General features: G+C 36.3%; 3 protein-coding genes across 19 annotated transcripts in view; 2 read left to right on the forward strand and 1 right to left on the reverse strand.

The window, feature by feature from the left end:
* LOC106784764 (neurobeachin) overlaps positions 1–22477 on the reverse strand; it is a 193670-nt gene that overhangs the window by 11348 nt on the left and 159845 nt on the right. For all 17 annotated transcript variants that reach the window (XM_014744632.1, XM_014744714.1, XM_014744705.1 and 14 more), the window contains 4 exons: positions 8560–8677; positions 6215–6317; positions 3921–4036; positions 69–181 (listed from right to left, as the gene is read on the reverse strand). In XM_014744632.1, coding sequence (XP_014600118.1) covers positions 69–181; positions 3921–4036; positions 6215–6317; positions 8560–8677 — 450 coding nt within the window. The remainder of the gene's footprint in view (positions 1–68; positions 182–3920; positions 4037–6214; positions 6318–8559; positions 8678–22477) is intronic.
* Positions 16283–18542, forward strand: LOC106784838 (protein mab-21-like). Its single transcript, XM_014744787.1, has one exon. The coding sequence runs from the start codon at positions 16915–16917 to the stop codon at positions 18010–18012; it is 1098 nt and encodes a 365-aa protein (XP_014600273.1). The 5' UTR covers positions 16283–16914; the 3' UTR covers positions 18013–18542.
* LOC106784834 (protein mab-21) lies at positions 19903–21432 on the forward strand. Its single transcript, XM_014744774.1, has one exon. The coding sequence runs from the start codon at positions 20321–20323 to the stop codon at positions 21416–21418; it is 1098 nt and encodes a 365-aa protein (XP_014600260.1). The 5' UTR covers positions 19903–20320; the 3' UTR covers positions 21419–21432.

Raw genomic sequence — 22477 nt, forward strand, 5'->3', positions numbered from 1 at the left:
AAAAAAGAATTTTACAAGATTATATTAAATATGAAATGTTTGAAATACGATTAGGAAAGGATTCTTACCTTTGACAGGTCGCGATAATTACTGGGTAAGCTCAAATCGAGTTCCTTAGTTTCATAATTAGTCAGAACCCAAGGAAAAACTGGGTACTGATTCAAATCGTTGTAAGTTCGACCTGAAACGAGAAACTTAAATTAAATTCGAACGAACGAACAAAGATTTTTTTTCTTTATTTAATGCGGGAAAAACATGTTTCTTTTATACTTGACAAAAAAAAAAAGAAAGAAAAGGAAAAAAAAGAGAGTGCCGCCACGTAGGTAGCTCGCTGACGATTTCATTTTTAAATCTCATTCCGAGGAGGCCCAAAAATAGAAGGAGTACGAACGTCGGAGGCTTTAAACCAGAAGAAAGATAACTGGGCCAGTTTTTTCTTCGACCTTAGGCGCGAGCCACCCTCGCGTATCTACTACTAGCACGCGTGCGACCAATAGAAAGAGAAAGAAAGAAAGAGAGAGTATCGTGGGTGATAAACGAGGATAGCTAGGCAAGCTCTATTTTTACGAAAAGTGAGTCTCTGCTCTCAATGGGCCACGGTGCTCCGTTTAGTAAACGCATAACTCAGAGCGTGACGGCTAATCGCTCCTGAAATTGTCGGCAAGCACCCCCCTAACTCCCACCCTCCCTCCTCCTTTCTCGAAGAAGAGCCCTCAACGGAATCCCATTCCGAGATGCATTAGTGACGGCAAAAGTCCGCGCTAGTTACTCCTACCAGTTCGTCTAATCTCTTTCCTTGTCGCTAATTAAAGCCCGTCAGCAAGTTCGTCATCAGACTCGTAACGTTTCATCGCGAACAGGACGCGAATCTTTTTGCTTGTTTAAGTGAATTGTTTTATTTTAAGAAAAGAAAATAATCTCTTACTCTAAACAAATAATTATTATGATAAATTATAAATCAAATTGTATGAGTTGTATATTAACATAAATAGGTACTTATGTACAATGCATAAGCATTCAAATGAAAACGGAGTTCGCTAAATAGTTACCGGAGAGCGTTGAATGATGAAATAAAAGAAAAAAAAAAGAGGATAATAAAAGGAATTTTTCGCGGCGTCGAAGCTCCAACCGCGAAAGACAGGCGCGTCCCGTCGTCGCTACAATGCGCCGTAAATCCTGAACCAAGTCCAAGAGGGAGAAAAAGAGTAAGAGAAAGGGAATAGAAGAGGGTTGTGTGGAGGGAGGTCCGTAGGAAGAGAACTCGGACCGAGAAAGAGACGCGGACGGCGGCTTGAATAATAGCATGGTCGCGTTATGCATCAAAGTCATTATTAATGGTAGCGTCGCCGTGAGCGAGTGCTCTCGGAACTCCACTCGACAACCGGAATGTCTCTTTGCCCTCCGCCCTCACGCTTTCCCTCCCTTCTTCGGATTCGCACTCGAATCCTTCCACCTTTCTTTTGTCTTTTTACGTATCTTCTTCTTCTTCTTCTTCTTCTTCTTATTATTATTATTATTATTATTATTATTCTCTTTCTCTAAATGTAAACTTTCTCCCTGTTTTCACATTTAAAATTATTTCATTAAATTAGTAACGATAAAGTTTCTACAATGCGAAACATTTTTCAATTAGATTAACATTCGTTGTAATAAATATTTCGATCAATTAACAAATATATTTGTAATATTCGTTACATTATAAACAATACGATGCAATACATTTCATTTCATTTGTTTTGTTGTAATTGACGATAAGGTATTCACGCTTTTAACATGTCGTGTTTCTCAATTAAAAATGTTCATTGTTGATAAAGATAAATTTGTAATCTTTGAAAAGGTTCTAGAGTTTTCGTGAACTTTGTAGAGAGTAAAAGTTTTAATAATTATAATAAATATTTTTGAAACACCCTGCATAATATATGAATACCTTTCATCTTTTTATTCCGTTTCTTTTTTTCTGTTTTTTTTTTTTTTATCTCTTTATCTTTCCCTCGTGTTTCAACGCGCGAGAAGGCGACGTTATAATAAGTACGATACGCGACGAAAGAGACAAGCTCGTTCTTAACCAGCCGGTGTTAAGATTTAGGCAAACGTGTATACGTTTTTCAAACAAACAAAAAAAGAAAGAAAATAAAAAGTCAAAAGAAAAAAAAACAACGATAAAAAAAAATCTACGACGAACAGACTTATCTGATTTTTCTGTATATTAAAAAATAAACTATTTTTAAATATCAAAATTAATCTAAAGCGCGTACTCGAACCGTAATATTTTAAAGTTAGATGAAAATTTCTAAATTGGGTATAAAATATAAATAAAAAATTTTGAAAAGGAGTTAGAAAAATAAATTGCATGAATGTTCAGTCGGAAGTGGCACCTATTCCCGCTTACTTGCATATCAAAACTCTGGGCCACCTTGTTTCCAAGCTCAAACTGCCTGGCTCATCTCGACTTTCATTGCCACACCGAAAGAACGTTCGCGTCATCGTCAAATTTACGTCTGATCCTACCTTAATTAATTCGAAACAAACAAACCGATAGGAAGAAAGTCGTATAACACGAGATCCCCGTGCTCGTTCATAAGGATATGAAAGAATCGACGATGCGAATGGCGGTTTTATTAAAAGACTATCGTCATTTCTCTTTCTCTTTATTTTCCTTTTCGTATTCCATCTTGTAAAGTGTGCTATTTATTCGTGCAATTAATATATAATGCTCGTAAATAGCGAAAGGGACCACCCTCTGGGCATCGGCTTTCGCACGCCGAAATACGAATAATTACCCATCCGTGATCATTGCCGTCATTAAAGAAAGCGTGGTACAGCGTGGGCGAACTGAAACTTTATGCCATGATTCTTATTATTTCGTGCTCCCTCATTAATTCATTATCGATAAGAAAATAGATATACTTTTCGATCGTGTAACATCTTTTTATTTTTGAAAATGCATTTTTTTGTTAACCGTTCCATCGAGTTTAATATTTAAATCATTTTATAGCTTCGTGAACATTGCTATATTAAAAATATCATTGGAATGAAAATAAACGAAATAATAATTGAAAATATTTGATGAAATCAACTGACAAGGAAATGATACTAATGATTTATAATTCGATCTCGCAAACGTTGAAAAATATTAATCCCTCCTTAGAAAATCATGAAGGAAGGCATGAGAAAAGGGGTAGCATCGAAGGTCAAACCACCTCCAGGGCAACGTCTCGAATTTCGTGATTTCGACTACCGCATCGAGGGAAGCCGATATTAAAACCAAAAAGAAACAAAGAAGCAGCTTCGAGAACTCGCTTGGAGGGTCGCCGCGGAGAAGCCGAAACTGAGGAAGAGAGTCGGTGAGTCCCTAGGGAGAGGATTACCAGGGCCCACGACATAGGGATTACTCGCATGGGGTAGCTAAAGGAACAGAGGGCTGATTGAGAACATCCCTAATGCGCCACGACAGACTCCATCCGCCCGTGCGCAGCCATAAAAAGCTCGACTCTGCTTCTCCCTCTCTTTTTGTATTCTCTTTTCTATGCTTTTTTATGTCTATCTCCCTCTCTCTCTTTCTCTATTTCTCATTTTTTATATAAAACATCAACATCAATATTTGTTATTCGATTCGTGACAATTCACGTTTAAACGATCTATAACAAATCTGTGGATGTATACAAAAACTTGATACGTGACAATTTAATTGTATGACGATAATGTTCTATGTTTTTAATGCAGCATCTTTTTTTTATAATTTAATTGTCATTAAACATAAAAAAATGTATTTAAGCATGTATTTAATAAAAAATTTTAGAAGCCAATAACTTAACAAGTTACTTTTGTCGTGTATAGGATTGGTAAGAAAACAAAAATTATTGTTATCTTCAAAGAATATTTTTATAATTAACTTTCTAATCGTTATCGATGTTACTTACCAGCAATCGTATTTAGGAACATCAAGTATTCAAAGTTGGAAATTTCCCGACGCTGCCATTTCTGTGTCATGTTAGAACTTCTCATCAACTGTCTCGGCGACATCATCGATGCTCTCCTAAAAAGAACAAAATAAAAATAAATTTTACGATTATTCAAAAGTAAAATATAATTGGTAGCAAGTAGAATAAATAAGCTGTACGCAATGTGTTGTAATAAGTATTACGATGCCCGGCAAACGAATTTTAAAAGTAGAAATTGTTTCTCACGAACTTGTTTCTAAAAACTTGAAGTGTAATTATTGTTTATAGGAAAGATATTAGTTATCGTGTAACGTTGATATAATACATCAAGAATAAGATCCATTTATCTTATTTTTATAAAGATTTTCATTAATAATCTGTTCTCGTAATCGATAAATTCAATATAAATACAAAAGTGGCATACAGTGCGTCCTTGCATCATACATGAATTCTTATTAAAATTTCATTGGAATCGTATTGGTTGGTCGTTTTATATAATAAATATAAAACAAATCATTAAAAAAACTTATTTCATTGGTTGCTTTATATTGTGGTTTATTTATTTATATTTATTTTTACTTTTACCATCCTTTCTCGCTAAGATTCCCATAAAAGGATAGGATTTACTTCAAGAACGAGGGAAAGGACAAAATTCCTTCTCATTCCTTCTATATCTATCTTTCTTCGCGAAGTAGTTCGATGCTAAGCACGATCCAGATCCGATCGATAAGCCGCAAAAAAGCTCCTCGCGAATGCGCGATATAACGTTTTCATTATACGGCCTGGGTTCGGCATTCCTTCGACGATCCACTCTCGCGATACGGAAGGAGAAAAGATCCTCGAGGTTTCTCTTATCTTTTTTTCGAATGTTTTCTTTTTTTTTTATTTTTTATATTTTCATTTTTATTTTTTTGGTTTTATTTATTTATTTATTTTCTCTCTCGATTTCTTTCGCTCGTTCTCATCCAGTTTCGTGTAAAGAAGGAGCAGCACATAAGATACAAGTCGAGTGAGAATCATAGATTTTATAAACCACCTCCCATTGTTTCTCCTTTTCCAATGAGGACTGAAGAGTTAAGAAGAAAAGAGAAAGAGAAAGAAAGAAAGAGTTTGGATCAGACGTCGGATGTAAGGACTTTGCCGTATATTTATGGTTCGGCGTATCCTTCTCGCCGATTCAAAGCCTTTTTTCTTCTTCTTCTCCTCCTCCTCTTCTTCTTCTTCTTCTTCTTCTTCTTCTACTTCGTTTCTCCCGTACGTAAGAGGGCTTTAATGGATGGCCCGAAACGCGGATACGCGAAACCTCTGTTCTCGCCGCTATTTGCTTCCCCCACCCTCTAACTCTCTCTCTCACTCTCTCTGTCTATCTTTCTTTTTCTCTATCCTTATTTCTTCCTCCTTGTTTGAGAGATCGAAAGAAGAGAAGGGGTTGGAATATAGGCGTATCGTAGCTCTCGAGTCCTCTTCGGAATACTCGCGACAACGGTTACACAGAGAGAGAGAGAGAGAGAGAGAGAGAGAGAGAGAAAGGGAAAGAGGTTGTTGGTAGGTCTTTTTTACAGGGACGGCTTATCGAATGTATCGATTTTCTAATATTTCGTATTTTACAAAATTTCATGAAAAAAAATGACAATAATATTGTCAAATGTTTAAGCAAATCAAAATATCCATTTTTATATCATTAAAGTAATGTTTAATCGATAATAAAAATCAACGAGAGAAAAGATAACCGGTAGCGATCCATAAAAAATTCTTTACACGAGAATTAGTAACTATAAAATTTTCGAAATCTATTACGAAACACGAATAGATTTTGAAGTCCTCTACCTCGATCATATGAAATCAATTTACTCGCGCTTGTATTCTTTTTTTTTTCTTTTTTTTTTTTGTTAGTTTTTATGTGAAACAGGGAATAATGTAATAAATAAATCGAGGAAGCACGGTCGGCGGAGAAAGAACGATATATGTTCAAAGATTTAATCCGTCCCTGAGTTAGAGTGTCCGTCTGAGAAAAAGAGAGACAAAGAGAGGGAGAGAAGAGAGACAAAGGAAACACGGAATGCATCGAGCGTGTTCATTCCACACGAACTACGTGGCCGACGATATCCAACGAAAGATCGGTTGGAGATCGGCGGAGAAACTTGGAGACTGAGTTACAAAAGGAGTCTTTTCGTTTCTGAAACGAGACACACACACACACACACACACACACACAGGCACGATCTTTCTCTTCCTCTCTCGGTCTATTTGTTCGTGTGGCTTTCGGTACTCACCTAGTCTGCGGAATCCCGTATTTGATGCCAACGCCGACTCGCGGTAGCGCCTTGATCACCTTTTTCACCGTCGTCTGATCCGGGAACGCGAACAGGATCGATGCTGTTGACAAAAAGGCGTTAAACCGAGGATTATAGTCGGCGGCATAGTTTCAACAAGCGAATGGGATGGATGGGCGGACGAGATCTCGTTGATTATTTCTTCGAAGCAATAGGAATCGATAAGGGGAAATATCTTATATTTTTTTTCATTTTTCTTTAATAATCGATACATTTTTATTGACTTTTCATTCGAGATTTAATATTGTAGATCGATTGTTTTGTTTCTAAGATGAAGTTTGGATAGAAATATTTCTTGATAATATAATATCCATCCATCTTTAATAGTCCAAACATTTCGCTCTTGTAAAATAACGATTTAAAACAAATCTTCCTCTCTCTCTTTCTCTTTCTATCCTTGTTCTTAATACGATAAAGATATTAATGGTACGAGAAACATGTTAATCACATAGAACAGCATTTTAGTTCGTAAGAGCACGCAAGAGGGTGGAAGAGGGTTTCGTTTGAACCGTTTCGTTTATGCCGGCCAACTCCCTCGAGAGTTCAAAGGGTAACGTTTTATTAGACAGTTGCCATAAATATCTACTACTAATTTATGAGTCAGTGGTTGTGCTAAAATAAGGGATAAAAGATGACTTTAATTAAGAGAGTAGTAGTAGTTCAGGATGGAAGGAATAAGTTCGCGAAAAGCAACGGACGTAAGCGAAACAATTCTTATTTCATTAAACTTCATTATATAACTACTTAGAAGAATAAAAATATCAATTATAATTTTGTATTTTATTTTAATCGGATATGATAAAATTACGAAATTCCAATGATCGTTTTTATTTGTACAAGTATCTATCCATTAAAAATGAAAATTAACAACCAAGGTAATCGATTAATTAATAACGATCTGGATTCTTTCGCATTAGCTTTGTCGGTACGATTGTGATTGTATTAAAAGCTCGCAATATTTAGCCGATCAACGCACCTTCCGCCGAGAAACTTAATCGGCCAAACGAATACGCAAATAATCGTTAGTTAAATGCGAGCCTACCTCGTCTCTTTCGCGTGTTAATTAATAACGTCGTTGGTAAGGATCGTGTATACAACGATCTAAGAACGAAAAGGGAAGAAAAAGTAAGAAACAAAAAATTCGACGAGATGTTGGTCTCTTCGAGAAGACGATCACGACGAGATGGCGTGTCGCAAAGCTGTAATCGTACGTAATATTACATTTTATTTCTTTCTTTTTAGAAAACGCGATACCAAGCGTGCCGTGCCGTTAAACGTTCAAATCCATGCCCTTACCGTAAGGGTAATACCCGACGTATAAAGTAACTTAACCACCGGCGATGTTTTTTATTATTCGACGATTTATCGTAAGAGAGATCCAACCGTGGCTTCCAGCATCTTACTCTCTTCTTTTTCCAACCTTCCATCCTCCCCACCCTCCTACCCTTCCCCTTTTTCTTGTCTTAACGAACGCGCCTTTCCAGTGATTTTTTAACGAACCACCGAGGTTTCCACCTCGCTACGGATGACATTCCACCGTTTAAAGTTTCACGACGCATCGGAACTCCTAAGATCAGATTAAAATCGGACGACGCTCGAGAATTTATCTACGCTTCGTAGAAATAATCAGCGGGGAAGTCTCAGCAGGATCGGCAGGTACAACACGATTCACCTACATTAAAAGTCCATCTCAGTCTCCTTTCTCTTATTCTTATTGTTATTAAAGTACCCTACTATGATAATAATACTTGGAGATTACGTTTAAAAAATCTTTCTAAATCAATCTGTCCTATCTTTATAGTGTTTTTCATTATAAAATAGATTCGTTCGATCGATTGAGGAACGTATTTACAATAAAATAAAATAAAATAAAATAAAAAAAAGAATAGAAAAGAAAAGAAAAGGATCATTTCATTTGGAGCGAAAGGCAGGTGCTTGCGTTAAATCGTTGAAAAATCTCCGGGCTTGTAATAAATCGATCTTAGAAAAAGACATACCACGAGGCCGGTAAGGATATTTATTGTGTAAAAACTGCGAAGGGGTCGCACACCTAACGGCGAGCCCAGAATTCCGTCGACGACACTCGTCGTGGGATTAGATCGCGTCACGTGTGAAATAACGTAGAACGGATTCAGTAAGAACAAGAAAAGGAATGCGTGTGCCTCTCCCGATTCCATTTCGGAGATCTCTGTGGATCCTATAAGCGTTGAAAGTATAACAAAAGAGGAACGGGGAGGAAAGGAAGGAAGAAAAAAACAGAATTAGTTTCTCTTTCGAATACTTACTTCTGCTCGCAAGGAAGATCTCGATCGCTACGTTCTGGAGAAGATAACGACGAGAGAAGATAGCTCGAACCTCGGAGAAGTACCATTTTCCGTGTAGATGGTCGCAGTATTTCAATACCTAAAACATAATTAAAATAAAGATAAAGTATATTGGACGAAATAGATATTTATTTTGTTGAGATACTATCTCGTTTGAATAATGTAACCGATAGAAATAAAATCCAATTTCCTTCGACGTCATTTTAAATGTGTAATATGGATTTAAATGATAGTGGCTTTTTTCGACTTTGTCCTTTCAGATTTACTGTTGTCTATCGATAATACGAAAGATACAGCGGATAATCAATTATGTTTATCGCTTCATACATAGCTTGATACAAACGCTTTGGTAAGATAAAACTTCGATCGTAAAGCAGTTGTCATCTCAGTGAGAAAATTTTTTATAATTGCAACAAGTAGCACAGAAAGTATATACAAACGAACAGGAAGCCGTTCGTTAATTAGCTTCAACGCAGGTGTACTATGAACACATTAAAAAAACATTGCGAGAGAAATAAATCGTTCGTTAATCTAATGCGAATTCTATTAATTATGATAAGTTAAAGTGCCACGATAGTATATCATTAATGTTACGTAAAATTTAAATCAAGTCTTATCAACCATTATCCTGTATCTGTATGTCGGATTTTTAATTGGAAATAAAACTTTTCTCAAGTAGCTAGTTAGTTATATTATATATACGAGTACAATAAAATAAATAATAAGAAACAGGAATTATAAAACTAATTATAATTTGTACTCCAAGATTAAATTATAATATTAGTAGAGAATTTATAGAAAATAAATGTTAGTTTATTTCCGATATTAAGAATCATTCATTATAAAATGATAAAATTCAAATTATGGTTCGAATAACACATTCAAAGAAATTACATTATTTTTCAGATAAATTCTATATAAAATTAAGCTGTTCTTATATATATATAAAAAGAAATTAAATTATTTTTAAATAAATAGTATACACATAGATCTCCAAAAGAGGACTTTCGAAAATGATGAATACTTTAACGACAAATTATCAAGAAAAAATAATTCGTTTACTTCAAGGATTTTTCGGTAAAGGATTACAAAGTTCAAACTATTTTCGTGAATAACATTATAAGGGAATAAGATTAAAAAGGTAAACCTTGGAAGAAAAGGTATTCCAATGAATATGCGACCGCATAAGTATGTAACCTGGATGCAGTGAAGTGTGATGTGATATAATGAGACCAGTGCCGTTCGCAAGATGGCCGTCGTGGTAGGAGGAGCCTCCTGCTGAGTCGGGAATCGATCCCAGGACCTCGCGGACTTGCGCTCTTCGAACGAGTCGCGAACAACAACCCGTTGGCAAAAGGGAAAGAAAGAAAGAGAGAAAAAGAAAGTGAAAGAAAAAGGAGAGAGAAAGATAGAAAGGAAGGGAGAAAAAGAAGAAGAAGAAGGGTCTGTGTATACGCGTGCAAGACTGAGAGAGCCTGCCTGTCCTCGAGGATCCCCAATTTACCGTTCCGTAATCTAACAGGCCCTTCCTTCCATTTTTCCCTTTTAACGAGGACGCATCGAAGATGCTCGAGATATCCTCGCGCCTCGCAAATCGAATTATATTCGAGATAATCAGCTCGCTTCGTTATTTTCTAATTAAGGATATATCCTATCATTGATTCAGTAAAATAAAATGTCTTGTCTTACCACCTTAATATTAACTTTTTTATATTCACGTTTAACACTTTATAGATCGCATATGATAAAAATTAACGCTCGCTTGGTTTTGTAACAATTCAAAATCCGAATGATAGAAACAACGTTTATAAATATTTTTATTTTATAGTATTCTTTTACAATTAATGAAGGTCTGACGCGTTTTTAAATGAAATATCTTATGCATATATTATCAAGTAAATATGTGTTTCTAAATAAATAAAATAAAAAGAAGTTTATTTTTCAGATGTTGGATTCAGTTGCCAAGTATCACAGCCATAAAAGACAAAACTTTTAAAAATTACATCGAAGAAATCTTTTTATAAAATAAATATTTTTTTACCATAATAATGAATTGAGAGCTTCAATCATTTTTTTTCCTTTGAAAATTCGTTCTTCGCTTTCTTTTTTCAGTTCTTTCACTGATATTAATTTAGGTGCCTAGATAAATATATTTGTTACATGAGCTTATGACTCTTGCATCGTACAATGTCAGATCACTATATTCTCTTCCGATAGATGTATATTTGATCTTGGATATATTTACCGGGCATCCACTATTTCTCATATTCATTGATCAAACTTCTAATTATTAATTCTAGATTTTCTTCATTTTGAGCGAGGAATATATCTGATCATCATTAAAGTGATAAAGTGTTAATTATACGTTTACCCTTGAAGAGATTTTACGTTAATAATATTTTACATTTTCGACAAATTTCCTTCATAATTAATTTTTCTCATCGCTAATTTTAAGGATATTTTCAATCATTCTATATATAAATGGATTGTAAAAAAAAATATAAAATTATTTGTTCTAAATATTAATTTAATTTCGCGAAATGTAGTTACGTCGTTCACGAGCTTAGAAAGCCGTGGAAAGCCACGAACACAGGATGAAGTAATAGACGTCGAGACGAATCAGCGCATCGAGAAAAAAAGGACATCTTGACGTGCGTGCGCGATCTTCAGTCCGTCGGATACTAACGTAAAGACTAGCGATGACATTAGGGTGCCACGCGTACTACACGCACGTCAAAACCCAATTACGAGAATGTAAGCCGTTTCGAATCCCTCATGGGACCATAAACGTTACATCTACGTGAGAAGAGTAAATATACTCGCCACTCAAAATTCGAATGGCAAAAGCGAGTATTTATTGCAGTATAAATAATTATGCGGTTTCCATATAAATCAAGATTAGTGTTGTATTAAATTTTACATGTAAAAAGAAAATTAAATAATAAAACAGATTTTATAATCACTGGTGTTTCAATATTCATCGCGGAATCTGTCAAATAATTAAACGATGATATTTAATCACCGTTCTTTACTCATAGATCCTCGATTTGTAATATACACAAAGGACTATTGGAGTTCAGCGGTATCTATTCGTAATGCGCAAGATTGGGATTGGGAGAAGAGGGGAGTGATCGAGGGTGAGGGTAGGTACAAATCCAACCCCTGAGGATGCGCGTGCGCGTACGCAATTCATCGCAAACACTGGGAAAAATTGATAAGGACCGAATCGTGCCATGGCATGTATTATTTAGATACCTGAACTGTGGGATATATAGATAAATCACGTAAGTGTTATTAAAGGAACAAACATAAATAAAAAAAACCATATAGTTACATAAACAAAGAGATTTTTTTCATATTCGTTGCGAATGTCAAGCACGTCGAGTTAATTAAAATCAATGGCATGATAATACATAAGCGTAAAACATTATGAAAAGTCAAAAATCTCTTTGAACATTGGTAAAAATTCTAAAAAAAAAAGTCTCACTCATTTCTTATTACAACGAGAGCGAAGAAAAGTCAACGCAATTAGGAAGATGTTTTTTCATCTTTGTAACTTTGTTCATGAGAAAGGAGAGCTGAGTGACATCGCTATACGACGATGATGAATACAGTTTACTCGCGTAAAAATATACGTCATGATGAATTAAGGCAAAACTGACGTCTCGCAACCTCGAGAGAAAAGAAACATTACACATGAATAAATTCTGAACAAAATCAAAAATAAGCAATTCCAATTAGAAATTCTAAAGCTTTTCATCCTGTGTATAATTATAGACTAATACGAATAATATACTGATTCCCTACCTGATTATGTATAAATGACAAAGAAAGATATAAATATACTGTAAATGAAGAAAATAAATAAGTGTCTATCGTTTGCGTACCCAAAAACATAACCGTCAAAATAGCGCTCAAAACGTTTAAAAAAAGGAAGGTCCTTTAGAGGTGTCAAGTGGTACACGATTAGTGCTCCCCATGCAACAGCTCGTCTATCATCGAACGAAACCATGCTTGGCTCAGCGGTATGCCGGTGCTCGCGCACGATGACAATGGGTGACGTGATGTAACAACATGTGTCACGTTCGCAAGAAGAGGCCTGGCCCCTCGCTGCTTCTCTCTCTTAACGCTCTCTGTCTTTTTAGGTCTCGTTTTGCTCTCGCCTCTATGCACCACCATAGAACACCCTATAGAATGGGGAACCACTTAGGAGTCCTTCATCGGTGTGTACAACAAACAGATTAAGTGCTGGACAATAATGGAGGGACCATATCCCTTTGGAGGGACCATTCCCACCCCCTCTCACCCTACTCGAACTGCTCTCTTTTCATCTTTCAAGCACCCTCTCGATTTCTTCGAGTGCTAACTACTCCAAATCACGATACTTCGGTGTGGTCGGATATTGGGCCGATGATAATCCTGAATGGAACAATGTATGGCAAGATTCTAAGGTTGTTTATAGTGCAAAAATAGATCTTTATTCATTGGTCGTCTATTGAATTTTTTATATTGTAAATATCTTTTAATTTTATTGTTTTAAAAAAAACAAATTTTTTTTACGAATTTCTAATTTACCAAAGTGTTTAATATTGTATTTGTTTTAAATAATTACATTACAAATAAATAAATAAATTCAAAGATATTTTTCGGAGATCAAGTTGAAATTGAAAATGTGGAAGGTAATAAGCGCATCATGTCAAAAAAAATGTACACATTCGTTTACCTTGAAAATATGAGGCAACTAATGCACAAAACATTCGGGAACCATTGCGTCGATCCCAAGCGACAATGAGTTATGTGTGCCACGTGCGTATTCTCATACCTTTATTACCTACCTTTTCCTATCTTACTCGACATAACACATTACGCCATTTAGAAAATGAAAAGGACCGCACGTTACTAAATCTAGGATACAAACACGATTATAATTATACATTTGTTAATATTTTATTGATAAAAAAACAAATCGACAAAACAATTTTCAATTTAACAAAGTAACTATAATCGCGTTAAAATTATACAAAAACTAAACATCATGTTTTATGTTTCGTTAAACTCGTGCCAGCTTTACCGAATAAATTATCGCATAAACGAGGTAAAATAGTAAATAATACGATCTACTTCCGGCAACAGATGCGTGAAAACCTTATGTTAATTCTAATCCGACATAGGAAATATTGTTCTGGTAATTAAAAAGTAATTAATATACGATATCATTGAAGTTGGAAAGTATAAAAAAAAATGTATAGAATATGGTAATAAATACGGTACTAATAATTTTGTCGATAAATCAGTCATAAACAAATGGTTCTTACAATGATAGATAAATTGAATTCTTACGTGCAACAATCGATCGAAGAATTTAGAAAGAAAAAAATAAGAATCACGATAAAAAGGGCAATTCAAATGGATCAAGAGATCGCAATTTGTAAGGATTTCTTTTTTCGTATCATTTAACGGGCGTACCGTGAAATAGGTGCTCCGAACTTCAAATCAGAAACGTCCAATGGCTTTGCCGGCTGACAGAGCTCAACGAGTAGGGGATTATTTGGGATTACGCGAGTACGTTCGTTTGAGTTCATATACAAGACGAACTGGTACCCTCCCGCCTTTTTATCTTCATCCCTGTACCTTTCCCTCTCTCCCTCTTTCTATCGAAAATGTTCCATATTGTTTCTTTCCTATATAGAAACTTTTATAAAAGAAATCGTAAAGAAGAAAAAGAAATATAGAGATCACCGGTGTAACTGGAAACCAAAAGTTCGACATATACCTGCATTCTTTTTCAGGAAAAAGGAAGCATTTTCAGTAAATAACCTTTCGTCATGGCTGCTCTTTTTCACTATACCTATCTACTTTAGAACATTCCAATAATGAAGATCAAGATCATCGGTAAATTTCTGGTACAATAATACCGAAAATAATATAATAGTAAAAAAGAAAGATCCGTCGATGAGTATACAATTTCTGAAATGATGAAATCTTTCAAATCATTCATTCGATTATTAATCTAGTAAAAATACTCATTGAAATATGAATAAAAATATTCTACGTAATGTATCGAAATTTCCAATTACGATTTCTATTCCGATATGCAATTGAAAAACATTATGGGATGGTATAATACACGTGAAGAATTGTTTTGCCATACGGTATCTATGGTTAAGAAATTGAACAGCGTCTCTCGTGGGGGTGTACAAATAATTCAGATGATAAACGAATTAAGTCAGAATGGGATGATGAAAGGCACATTTAGGGGTGCTCAAGGCAACCCTCGGGTCCTGCCTTAATGCGAGCGCTGATGTAGCAGAGCGTTTGACCCCTCGACTATCTAGCAACAAGAGAGACATATAGAAAAAGAGAGAGAGAAAGAGAGAGAGAGAAACAGAGAGAAAGAGAAAATGTGGAATACGAACGTAGTAGCATGGCTCATGAATCAAGTCGCATTAGTGAGAGAAAACGAAGCAGGGACTGCCGGGACTGTTACCAATCTACCACTCTGACTCCGAGTAGATTGGATTTTCGAGTTTTATTCGATTACTCGCCGTCCGAACGCGACCTAACGAGTGCAATCTCTTATAAGTAAAAGAGAGAGATAGATAAAGAAAGAGAAAACATTGCAAACTCAGAACAGAATTTTATAGAGAAGACTACTCTAACTGGAAAAAGAAACAATCGAATTTATAAAAAAAATGTATAATATACTCCCCTATATATATATATAAAAACTGCACTAACAAAAGAGATATATTATCAAACAAATATCTAAATATTCTTTGTTGTACCGACAGGAAAGATACTTTCTTTGAACGTGATCTATAAGGAACAATCTCCGCGTGCAAGCTGTTTTCCGTACGGGCGCATCTGCTTTTTACCTGAAAGAAAAATCTAATATGGGTATTTTGAGAAGCGACGAAAGTTTTCGATGAAGAAAAGATACCTAGAATACACGATCAACGTTTGGAGGCGTAGGCAACTGTTTTATTATGTTAGTCTCTATGACGATAAGAACCTAAAATAAGAGGTCGAATTTATTTGGTAAGGTAAAGAACGAGCGACGAACCGTTTGATTTAATTAGATAAACGGGCGAATGCAAAACACGTCAGCGCAATATTATGTTCAAATATTCTTGATAATTAAGACACTCATTTGCAAAACTCAATGAATTCAACAAAAGAATAAGTAAAAAAAAATGGATACATTGTCGCATCGATAAGAGAATTAAAAAGGGTAATATAGAAAAAAAAAAAAGAAAGATACTGTAAGAAAATTCAAAAAGAAAAAGAACAATGGTAGTTATCCAAAAGATAGTATAAATAGTAGACACCGACTTAGAAATATCAATTAGTAAAAAAAAACCTAATTGTTGATATGAAGCAGTGAATTTATTACTGTCAACTACGACAACCACGATGAATGAATAAATAAATAAATTAAATAAATAAATTAAATAAATAAATAAGAGGTGAACGCGGCGTTAGAGTGGACATGGCGGTGAAGAAATAGGAGGAAGAGGGTGAGTAGAATGAGAAAGAGAGAGAGAACGTGCGGTAAAGGGGTGGCATGAGAAGAGACGAGGTGTAGAGGAAGTGTAGAGGAGGTATAGAGAGAGGAGGGTAGGCGTGGCGAGAGAGAACAGAGGCGCACGCTCAAAACTCACGGAGAGTTGTGCGTCGACTCGAAAGGCGGGACTGAACGAAGTTACAAAGGCGGATCGAGTTCGAAGCCGGCGTGCTGTGGCGCGTCGGAAACGGACCCCTTTTCCTCTTTCCCTCTCACTCTCTCACTCTTGTTTATCCGCGAACGAGGAAGCGAGTGAGAACGTGCGGTGTTCGGCGCGATCGCGCGCGCGGCCCACGACTCGAGTCGCCGACGTCGAGGAACGTCGTACGCGCGGACAAGAGAACGAGCACCTGCCGTTGCTTTTTCTCTTAACCCCTCGTAGCCTAACTAAACAACCAAAAGGCTCTATAAGATTCCCATCGAGAAAACCCATCTAATCGGGCTGTGTGTTTTTATTCAACAAGGAGGACTATTGTCTTCGATTATAGGATGAATACGAGAACAATCTCGATCTTCATCGGGATGAGCAGAACGAGAAGACAGAAGAAGGGTTGTTGTTGTTGTTGTTGTTGTTGTTCGCTGGTGAGCTGCTGAAGAGAGAAGATACTTACTGTCTTTTATACTTTTTTTTTATTTCTTCAATCATCGAATTCTTTTTCTTCTTATTCTTATTCTTATTCTTTTTACTCATCTTTATTGTTATATTGTTATTTTTACTTCTTTCTTACTTTCTCGTAAGTGATAAAAAAAAGATGTTGGTGCCGCAAGAAATGATGGCGGCTCAATCGAAGATGCTTTATCAAATCAACAAATATTACGGGGAACGCGTCCAAGCACGTATGGGACAGGTACAAAAAACGATAAGAGAAGTTTGTAAGGTAGTGCAGGATGTGTTAAAAGAGGTCGAGGTCCAAGAACCACGCTTCATATCCTCATTGACCGAGTGCAACGGTCGTTACGAGGGTTTAGAAGTGATTTCGCCGGGTGAATTCGAGGTGGTACTTTACCTTAACCAAATGGGCGTTTTCAACTTTGTCGACGATGGCACCCTGCCGGGTTGTGCCGTTTTAAAACTTAGCGACGGCCGCAAGAGGTCCATGTCACTTTGGGTAGAATTCATCACCGCGAGCGGTTACTTGTCCGCGAGAAAGATTCGATCAAGATTTCAGACCCTGGTCGCCCAAGCATGTGACAAGTGCACTTATCGAGACTCCGTTAAGATGATAGCGGATACGACTGAGGTGAAGCTGCGTATTCGAGAGAGATATATTGTTCAAATTACCCCGGCATTCAAGTGTTCCGGCGTTTGGCCGAGATCGGCAGCTCATTGGCCGATCCCACAGATACCCTGGCCTCATCCTAATCTCGTCGCTGAAGTCAAAACTGAAGGTTTCGATCTTCTTTCCAAGGAAAGCGTTGCGTTACAAGGGAAACAATCGGCAATGGAAGGAGACGCCTGGGTCTTGAGTTTTACCGAAGCCGAAACTAGACTCTTGCAGGGTGGTTGCCGACGCAAATGTTTGAGCATCTTAAAAACTCTCAGAGACCGACACCTTGATCTTCCTGGCAATCCCGTTACGAGTTATCATATGAAGACCTTGCTCCTTTACGAGTGCGAAAAACATCCTCTTGAAGCAGAATGGGACGAGGCTTGTTTGGCAGATCGAATGAACGGCATTTTCTTGCAACTTATTTCCTGCCTTCAATGTCGAAGATGTCCACATTATTTTTTACCAAATCTTGACTTGTTCAAAGGAAAATCACCCAGTGGCTTGGAGAACGCCGCCAAACAAGTTTGGAGACTGACCAGAGAATTGTTGACCAACAGCCGTGCTCTCGAGAAACTTTAGCGATCCTTCCATAAATGCAACATATCTTTCGCGATATTTCAAAGATAAAAAGGAAAGATGAAAATGCACTAAATAAACTATTCTTGAAATAAAAGCCTTACTTTAGTTCGCTAGATCACTTCGTGCAATAACGTTATATTCATTCAGTGTAATTATCTTTACTTACTTTAGGTAGGAAACATGTTTGACTCGAAACGTCAAAGTTTTTGTTTTAACGTAATGCTTTTCGTTTACTTCGCTAAATATTTGGTTTTAAGGCCAGAAATTGTACTTTCTCTTACTAAACTCGTTGCCTATCTACGTCTATTATACACCAATGCAAAGCGTACTGTAATTCTGTCTCTTTATAGAGATTTTATAAATAATATTAAAAAACATTTATAAAACCATTTTTATCATCGAGCATATGACAAAAGAAAGAACTGCGATTTCATTGAGCATTGTTACGTGTAAATAATTTTTGATATTATTTAAATTATATTTATTATTACATAATCGAATCGCTATTAAAATTATAAAACGATGTAAATAATAAATGCATTTATCTCGATGTATAAAAAAAAAAATGTACCCGTTTTTTTAACATTCACATACTACTGTGATAGAATCGGTGACACATTAACGACTTATTTTTATTTATCAGGGTCAAGCATAATCTGGGTAATGATTATTGTTTTCGTAATACATAGTTATCAAGTACTTGCGAAAGAACGACTGGGTGTTCAACATAGCAGCGATTATCATTTTTATTATACCCTTCTGCATTTTATTACGTCGGCTTCCTATCTTAATTCTATCCTAACATTTCTCTTCCTACCATTATTGATGCTCGAACGACGCTGTTTAAACTCCCGTCGGATAATTCTCGTGCTTCGTCGCGCGTGTCAAATTCATCGAATTCTGCAACTCGATCGCTACCGTAGTTGCATCTACCGAATTTGCTTCCAAAAAGGGAAAGTCTCAATTAAATTTCTTAAATAATTAGTATTATTTCTTTTTCTTTTTTTGAAAATCTCGAATTTCGTTAATACTTTTACATTTAACTGTAATTATCTGTGTCACGTGACTTTATTATTTTTTAATTGAGATTTATTTTATTATCTTTAATATATTGTAAAAGGTAATTAAAAACTTTTGTAAAAAATCGATCACCAATATGATATTAATATTATTCCTATCTCATTTTAAATTATAAATAAATGCATTAGTTTCTTTTAAGTCAAGGAATTAAAAATCAATCCGAAAAAAGATTACTTAATGAGAGATTCATTCCACAAAATACGAGAATCATTAATCCTCTTAATTATCCATCAAAGATATTTCAGTTAATTTCAATCTAGAAGAGCGCTTTTTGTCAAGCCGCACCCATGGCAAGATTACAAAATAACTTTCCTGTTCACGATTAAATGAATCAAACTTTTGACAGAAATCATTACGCGATGATTTCAGCATTCGCAGAATTACAAAAAAAAAAAAACAAAAAAAGAATAAAAAAAAGAAAGGGTAAAAAAAAAATAATAATAAAAATCGAAGTTAATTATCGAGGGAAAATAAGTGCGATGATATTGAAATTACGATTTCTATGGTTAAGTTAGGGATGAAAAACCATAAGAAGGATCAGAATCGAAGGAAGAAAGGTGAGTTTTTGGATAGTAGAGGGTAACTCGACAACCATTCATACACGTACGAAGGACACACGCATATACTAGAGGTAGGCGAGTATGATAATGTTGGTGAGTGGCGTGGTCGGAAAGTCGGATCGATTGTTTCGCGTCGACGTCGGAACTCTCCGCCCTATGATGGTCGAGCTAAGCGAGGATTGGTCGGGTTAACACTAACCGGGGGCGTGACCAAATTGTGAAACATGATCAAACGAGAAAGTTGACACGCCTCCGACTAGCAAGGAAGGACGATTGGATCTACGAAGGTGTAACGCAGCGCAGTCGACAATCTGCTCCTGAACGGAGATGCTCGTTCGTCTCCTTTTCATGGATCGTTCGTGTCTCCGATAAGAAAGATTTTGAGAAACGTTAAAAAGTACGTAGAAACATTTTTCGGTGAGATCAAAAATAAAAGTAAAAGACGGGGAGCATTTTTTGTCAAGACACAAATTGAACGAGATCATGTGTTTCCTACGATCGAATTATCTTTGATAGAAGATTAATCGAGATTAGAAAAGAGACGATATATAAAGGTTAAGAATGCGGTGATCGAAATCGTCGAAAAAAACGGGGAAGCCCTCCGGGCTTCTTAAAGGATTTCTGAAGACCCAAAGCCCGGGCCGAATCAGGCCGGTCCCGGTGCGAAAATGTTGGTGCCGGCTGAGATGCTGGCCGCTCAGTCGAAAATGGTGTACCAGATCAACAAGTACTTCGGGGAACGCGTGATGGGTAGAAAGAGTCAAGTGGCAAAAACGATTCAAGAAGTTTGCAGGGTTGTGCAAGATGTATTGAAGGAAGTCGAGGTACAAGAACCTCGTTTCATCTCTTCTTTGACGGATTACAACGGTCGATTCGATGGTTTAGATGTGATCTCACCTACAGAGTTCGAGATCGTTATTTATCTTAATCAAATGGGTGTTTTAAATTTCGTCGATGACGGCACGTTACCTGGGTGCGCTGTATTGAAACTTAGCGACGGTAGGAAAAGATCTATGTCTCTTTGGGTAGAATTTATAACAGCGAGCGGATATCTGTCTGCCAGAAAAATTCGATCGAGGTTTCAAACATTGGTCGCCCAGGCATGCGACAAGTGCGCGTATAGAGATTCGGTCAAAATGATAGCAGACACGACGGAAGTGAAATTACGGATACGAGAGAGATACATCGTACAAATTACGCCTGCGTTTAAGTGCGCCGGATTATGGCCAAGATCGGCTTCACATTGGCCAATCATCAATATACCTTGGCCACATCCGAATATTGTTGCGGAAGTAAAGGCAGAGGGTTTTGATATGCTCTCGAAGGAATGTATCGGACTTCAGGGAAAACAGTCAGCCATGGAGGGCGACGCTTGGGCGTTGTCCTTCATCGATGCCGAAAATCGACTTCTCCAAGGTGCTAGTAGAAAACGTTGTCTGAGTATTCTCAAGACGCTTAGGGATCGACACCTTGATTTACCAGGAAATCCTGTCACCTGTTATCACATGAAAACTTTGTTACTTTACGAATGCGAAAAACATCCTCATGAGGCAGAATGGGATGAGGCCTGTCTAGGCGATCGAATCAATGGCATTTTCTTACAACTTATTTCTTGTCTCCAATGTCGAAGATGTCCTCATTATTTCCTACCTAACCTCGATTTATTCAAAGGAAAATCACCGAGTGGCTTGGAGAACGCAGCTAAACAAGTCTGGAGACTTACAAGAGAATTATTAACGAATAGCCGGGCTTTGGAGAAACTCTAGTTAACAAAAAAAAAGAAGAAACATTTTTATCGTAAATATTAAAACGTTTCGAACGATTGATCGATTTCTAGAATCAACATTGAACCCTAGTTTATCATTCGCAAGCGTTCACCTTTCGGAGACATCAACGGCATAAAAAACATAATAAGTGATTTTTGTGATCGTGCGATGAACGGCCACGCGTACGAGTTAGTGCCATAATTAACATCTATGTTGACGTTTTATTTTTCAGGAAACTAATTCGTTTATTTCCTTTCGACGTAATTATTTCTTATTGTCTATACTCGCGTGGAGAAGCTGCCGTCGCTCGGATGAATCGCGTTTTTAGTTTTTCTTTTTCAAAATAATCGCCGATTGATCCTTCACCGTTGGTCGAATGGCGATTTCTTCATTAAATGAATTCAAAATGAATTCAATAAAATAGTGAAAATATGTGTAACTATTGAAAAAAGAAACAAAAATAAGTACGAATTTTCATGTTGTCTAAATATTACATGACGAAGAGTCAATCGTTTCTTATCGACTGTTTTGTTTCCCGCCGTTATGTAAATAATATTTGAAAGATATTTATTGAACTGTGTAACGAAATGTAAAATACAGTACCTATTTATACGAAAATCTTTGACGCGTTTTCTTCGATCAAACATCACCAAACCATCCTTATTATTTTAATCAGTTTTCTTTCTTTCTTTTTATCCTAATGATCATTCTTCGAAAATCAAAGTCCGTAAATCTTTCGATTGAATATTTCGTTCGATGAGCGAACTGGTCCGTGGGGTGCGAGTGTTAGGTATAGTAAATTTTATCCTCTCACCCTTTTTTGTCCTTTATTTAATTGTTTTAAATGTCTACGTGTGTTCGAATAAGTAAAGAGAATTTTGTTTCAAAATTTTGGAATTTTTTTTCCCTTTGTTCTTTGTTCGTTCGATAACTTGGCTATTTTTTTACATTGTGATTAAAATTGCAAACGCGTGTAACTACTAGTTTGTCCTACTTGCAGATAAGTTGATTAGAAATTTACCGTAACACGTCATACGTTAAAAAAAATTACGCCTAGTT

The sequence above is a fragment of the Polistes canadensis genome, unplaced genomic scaffold (genome assembly GCF_001313835.1).
Source record: "Polistes canadensis isolate GaletaPanama2010 unplaced genomic scaffold, ASM131383v1 scaffold_2, whole genome shotgun sequence".
In the NCBI taxonomy this organism is placed as follows: domain Eukaryota; kingdom Metazoa; phylum Arthropoda; class Insecta; order Hymenoptera; family Vespidae; genus Polistes; species Polistes canadensis.

Bases quoted from the DNA above. Each gene is read 5' to 3' on its own strand.
- LOC106784838 (XM_014744787.1), top strand. From the start codon at position 16,915: ATGTTGGTGCCGCAAGAAATGATGGCGGCTCAATCGAAGATGCTTTAT.
- LOC106784834 (XM_014744774.1), top strand. From the start codon at position 20,321: ATGTTGGTGCCGGCTGAGATGCTGGCCGCTCAGTCGAAAATGGTGTAC.